General features: G+C 36.2%; 1 protein-coding gene across 2 annotated transcripts in view; it reads right to left on the bottom strand.

The window, feature by feature from the left end:
- Positions 1-589: 589 nt before the first annotated feature.
- LOC137656677 (zinc finger protein 180-like) overlaps positions 590-6,000 on the bottom strand; it is a 55,156-nt gene continuing 49,745 nt past the window's right edge. For both annotated transcript variants that reach the window (XM_068390861.1, XM_068390860.1), the window contains one exon: positions 590-5,535. In XM_068390861.1, coding sequence (XP_068246962.1) covers positions 4,604-5,535 — 932 coding nt within the window. In that variant the 3' untranslated portion in view covers positions 590-4,603. The remainder of the gene's footprint in view (positions 5,536-6,000) is intronic.

Genomic DNA, 6,000 nt, shown 5'->3' with positions numbered 1-6,000 from the left:
TTTAGCAATCCTACCTAACAATTCCTAAAATGTAAGCAACTCACAATACATTATCAGGTTATTGGAATTCCCTTGGGTCATGAATGACTATTTGCCCTTGCCTTGAATTCAAGCAGAATCGACAGTTCCCTTGAACTTCTTTCAAACTGTTTAGGGAAATGGACCGATGGTTTTCCTTTGAATTTGTCTTCACATTTCTCAAGGGCATGAGAAAAGGCTGTAAGATCCCTGTCCCATTCTCTACATGGCTTGCACAGAAGGTCCCCAACTTATAAACATTCAGATACAAACAAATCAAACTAACAAAATAAAATACTGTAATAAAACATTATCATATCATTCAATATAGTAAGCAAAATAATATTTGTAATAACCTGATATCTATTTCATATGAAACCCGACTATTTGTTGACTTTTGTATCTGAAAATCATAGGCATGGGGTTCAGGTTAGGCCTACCCTAGGACAAAATTCAAATTACAAACAATTGGACAAACAAACAGCTTCTTGGAACCCATTAAGTTTGTAAGTTGAGGACCTTCTGTAGTATGAACTTTGAATTAAGTGTACCATAATTTAAAGCTGTGAATAAAACTGCCTCATTTCTTTTTTACCAAAATGAATGTATTTATTTTCAATCTATACAAATATCAAACATATTACACTAATCTCTACACAAAGCTCTACGTTACAAGCTGAAAAATTACAAAAGTTCATTATGCGACTTATGCTAAGAAATTTTTTAAGTACAGCAGAAAAATTTAACACAGCACTTCCCATCTATATCAGTCACCAATAATGCTATCAATCAACTGAATCAATGTACAGGTGTCAATAACAGAAGAGCCTTAGGGAGAGGAGATAACGCAAATACAGTTTGGTGCATCGCTAAACGTATACACAAAACCCATTCGCTGGAAGAATAAATAGAATAAAAGGTTGCATACCAAAGATTAAGTAGAAGTTTATGGCTTTAATTCTTTCTCGTGACGTGGTGCTTCCAGTCGTAAGAGGGGAAAACAACAACTTGTAAACAGATTAAGTAAGGTCTTTTATCGGGGTCTTTATGGTATGTAAATCACCGCACTCTAACACCTAACAGAAAGTAAAAATAAAAAATAAATAAGAGTTCCATAACATTAGTACCTTAACTATCCCTACCACCTCATTTAGAAGGAAAATACAAATCTTTAAAAACTAAAGCAACAGAAATAACATTCACTGTTAAATATTAATAAGGAGAGAAAAACCAAAGCCAAAAGCCAAGGACCATAATGTACATTACATTGCATACCTTAAGCTAAAAACAAATGGCTTGAAAACATTGCACATAAATCTAGAACAAATGGTTTGAAATCATTGCACGGAAGTCTCAAAAATGGTTTCAAATCATTGCACATGTCAACAAAAAAAAAATGGTTTAAAATAATTGCACATCTAAAATAAATGGGTTAAAAGTCATTGCACGAGTCCAAACTATTACATCGTAACAATGTACTGCCATGAGCATTTAAAGGTAAATTGATAAAATTAGCTGCTGTTCCAAGTACTTCCATCACAGTCAATCAAGTGGCAACAACGATCCCCTCAAACTAGTTCAATCACACTTTGGCTCGTCTCCAAATGATGCATATTCTTAAATGCTCAAAGAAGTACTGCAAAATTAAATATGAAATGTATATCTTTATTCTTTGCTGCATAAACAAATATACCTGTAGTACTTAAGAACATAAGAGTAATGGTATTTCATGAAATCTACGGTACTCAGTGAAATAAATATATTCCTTAACAATGTGAGATTTTTTTCCAGCTCTCGTGCGCTCAAAGAGTCCGAGGATAACGTCAACCAATTCTTTAAGAGCAAAATATCAAAGCGACTCTTGGAATACGAATGCAATATAAACGTATGAACAAGACTTTCTTTAACTATTGCCAATGATACCTTCTGCTAATACCATACTTTGTACCACCGAACACTGGAATGATCAGTTGTTGACCTGCCACTATTATTATAAATACAATATATATATATATATGACTAGAGCATACCATCTACAGAGTATTCTTATGACTAGCTATTGCTCACTCAGTCAACACAAAAGATATAGAACTTTCTCAAAAAGTACCAACAGATGCCTCCCCCTTCGAAGAATGAAGAGCTGATAATAAAAGACTCTGTCATAAATAAAAATTTCCGTTATATATTTAGATATATATATATATGAAAAAATGGATGAGAATCCTTTCTGTTCGATTCAAAATTACCTTTGAACTTTCGTCACGGTCAACATACTCGATACATAGCAAATTGCTAAAACTTTGAGAATATTATTTCAGTAATTTAAGAGGGTTGATTTTTAACGACCCCTATTTTTTCTGGGCTGACCTAAAGAAATGTTTTAAAGCTGGCTATGATTAAGATCATCACAATTTAAATAGTAAATCTATTTGGGGTGGCCCAAATTGCAGGAAAAATTTATGAAATACATCACAAGGCAAAACCACGTATAAAAAATTAAAAAAGAAAATTTGCTTGTATCACTATCTGACTGACCATGCACTTGACCAATTCGACTGAACTTTATACTTTGTTTTTTAGTCGGATAAATTGTTACACTTAATTCTTACGGACAACATTGACAGCAGGAGCTATGAAGATTTTTCCTGTAAACACCAGAAATTATTTCAAATATATAAACTATTGCTTTGTCATAAGATTCATTGATGACATATTTAAGAAGTTCACATACATATAATCTTTTTTTAAATATACAAATAAAAATGTTCTCATATACACTAATGTTGTATAAATTTTAATTTCAATTATTGCACGCAATTCACACAACAAAATTAGAAAGAACATGCATACTAGTATACATTTGTTTCCCGTTTCTCAAATACTACCATCAACGTTAGTAATAAAAACAACAGGAAACGTCTTATTTTTTTCAGGATACGATACCTACTGTAGTTTGCAGACCTTCCAGTACTGCTATAAAGAATACAAAATGCACAACTTGAGAGAGAGAGAGAGAGAGAGAGAGAGAGAGAGAGAGAGAGAGAGAGAGAGAGAGAGAGAGAGAGAGAGAGTCAAGGACATATGTGAGAGAGAGAGAGAGAGAGAGAGAGAGAGAGAGAGAGAGAGAGAGAGAGAGAGAGAGAGAGAGAGAGAGAGAGAGAGAGAGAGAGAGAGAGAGAGAGTGTCAAGGATCTAGAATCCCTTTTTTAATTTAATTCCTATAATTATCATTATTGCTGATAACTGTTTCCATGTTCATATTGAGCGCAAAACCCAGGTTGCGCGGTCGACGCTTTTAGTCTTTGGCGAGAATTGAAATACTGCACTGTATGTCATTTGAACTATTACCTCCTCAGAAGATCCACCTTATTTTGGAACTGGTCTCAAATCACAGCAACTGCTATAGAAATAACAACAAAGCAAGAGTCTGACGAACCTAGAAACAAATCGGTCGTGCAATATTGACGACAGCAGAGCCAGGAATTTCCGTTGTAAATTTATGACTGCTTACGGACCTGCCTCTTCTAACTCCTATCTTGTAAGTATCATGACAAAGTGGGAAAATTCCACATTATTTTTTTTTTATTTCCCACCAAAAATGTCTTTGAAGGCTGCTAGTCATCAATGCATTACTTTAATTAGAGAAATGAAAAATGTAAGAGACAGTTCCAAAGCAATGCCTTCAAAAATTGAAGAGCTAAAGCTCTGCTTTACGTATAACTCTGAACAATATAGGCTGCGTACTGCCATACAGCTGATACAGCACTCTCTTTCTAGAGAAAAAAATATATGATATAGCATACTGCATTACAAATGCCTACATAGTCTGGTCTACTACAAATTCAACATGTTATACCATCTTTGGATAGGACGTTCCCACCTAAAACATTCACCTTCATAGATGGGGGTAGAGAACGAGAACTAGTATATAAAATACAAGTACCTTATGAAGGAACTGACAACAATTCTCACTTGATCCCAACCTTAAGGTACTGGCAACCCTTCAATATCAAGAGGGAATTCACACACTCCGAGTGTCTTATATCTACAACTTGAAACAGATCAACAACTCTGAGGATATGATCTATACCTGTGGTTGCCTTGCCCTCGCCCCACATAAAAGAACTCAGCGACGCATTCAGAGCATATCGACTCCAAATGGAAACTGTTACCTATGAATACAAAAGCTTAATAGAGTGAACAATTTCACTTTCTGCATCTTCATAATTTCAATCTGAAACACTATTTATAAACTTTCAATGTGGCTGAAATCTTGTAATAACTTCAGACGTAGCTAACTTACAAGCGTGACTTACGCAGGCGTGGCAGCATTTATAAGATAATGGACTCTCAATTTTCGTAAATTTGAACAAAAGTTCTGCCACCAAATCTTAACATTATATATGAAACTATAAAAATACTTCTCAATATCCTACTTGGACTTACATTCACTAGAATGAAAAAAGAAAACATATTTATGAAAAAACGAATCCAATTAAATTTCAATTATCCTTAGTTTTGTGCTAGTGTGAAATCACATAAAAATATACTGTAGTAAAACATCCACGCTCCAACCTGATAGTTTTTACTTTGTATGGATATTCCTGTGCTTTTTCATGTGATCTCTGCGAGCAAAGGCTTTCCCACAAAAGTCGCAAACGTATGGTTTTTCGCCGGTGTGATACCTAAGGTGTACGGTAAGTTTGTATCCAGCTTTAAATTCTTTTGCACAGTACGCACAGGTGTAGATACCATCGGTTTTCATTTGTTTCACCCTCTTGACTTTTGGTTTTGGGGGAGTGGCGGATGTCTGCGTGGAGGCATCTCCACCACTTGGATTTTCAACAACCTCAGTGCAATAAGGAATGTGCTTGGACTTCTGGTGTGTGCGGAGGACGTCCGAACGTCCAAATCGATCGCCACAAAAGCAGACATACGGTTTCTCCCCAGTGTGGGTTCGGAGGTGGCGAGAGAGCTTGTAAATTGATCCGAATACCTTGTTGCATACATTGCATTCCTGTTTGTTTGCATCATCCACAGACTGCATGCTAAGCTGTGATCCATCCAGAGGTTCCTGTTTGATGCTGGATGCTTCAATAGTGGTGATCTGCGTTGTGCCATCAACTGGCTCTTGCTTTATGATGTAATTCTCTTGATTGTTAATGGGTAATATTTGCTTGTTATTCTTCGCTTCCAGCAACATCTGTCTTCGAACTTCTGGACTCACTTTGTGTTTGAGCGAATGAACCTTCAAGTGATCGCTGCGGGCGAACCTCTTACCGCAAAAACAGGCGTACGGCTTCTCACCAGTGTGGGTACGGCGGTGGAGGGTGAGCTTGTCGGAACGAGAGAAGGATTTTGTGCAGATTTCGCAAACGTGACGTTTTCCCTGCTCCTGGCCCGTCCTGCCAGTTCCTTTCGACGAAGTATGTCTCTCTTTCGAGGGTGCAGGAGTTGCGATTTCCATCGCGTCGAGTGGGGTCACGGTAGAGTATGTCTTGTAAAGTGTAGACTCCTCTGAAAAGGAAAAGAAAAGTTTATTTAGTTTGAGATGATTCAAACTGGGAAAGCCTATCACCTCTATTAGTTAGCCCGAATACGGAAGTAACATTCTAAACTTTCAAAGTACTAGCCAGAAGTTTCTTAAGCATGATACGTATACCTGTATCTTTTTTTTTGGCAAATTACAAGTTTAAAACTATTTTAGAAGGAATACTTAATTTTGGTCAGATGTGTAGTTTGGAGTCTGAAATACAGAAGGTCCTCAACTTACAAACTTAAGGTTCCAAGAACCTGTTTGTAAGATTAATTGTTTGCAAATCAAACTTTGTTAAATTTTGGCATAGGGTAGGCCTGACCCAACTCCCATGCTTAGGATTTCAACGGCAAAAATTAACAAATAGTCCCATTTCAGAAGAAATACATATCAGGTTATTCCAATTGTCATTTTGCTTACTGTATTAGATTACATAATACTGTCTT

This window comes from Palaemon carinicauda, chromosome 17 (assembly GCF_036898095.1).
Source record: "Palaemon carinicauda isolate YSFRI2023 chromosome 17, ASM3689809v2, whole genome shotgun sequence".
NCBI classification, from domain to species: domain Eukaryota; kingdom Metazoa; phylum Arthropoda; class Malacostraca; order Decapoda; family Palaemonidae; genus Palaemon; species Palaemon carinicauda.
This window is presented reverse-complemented; position numbering and strand designations above follow the sequence as displayed.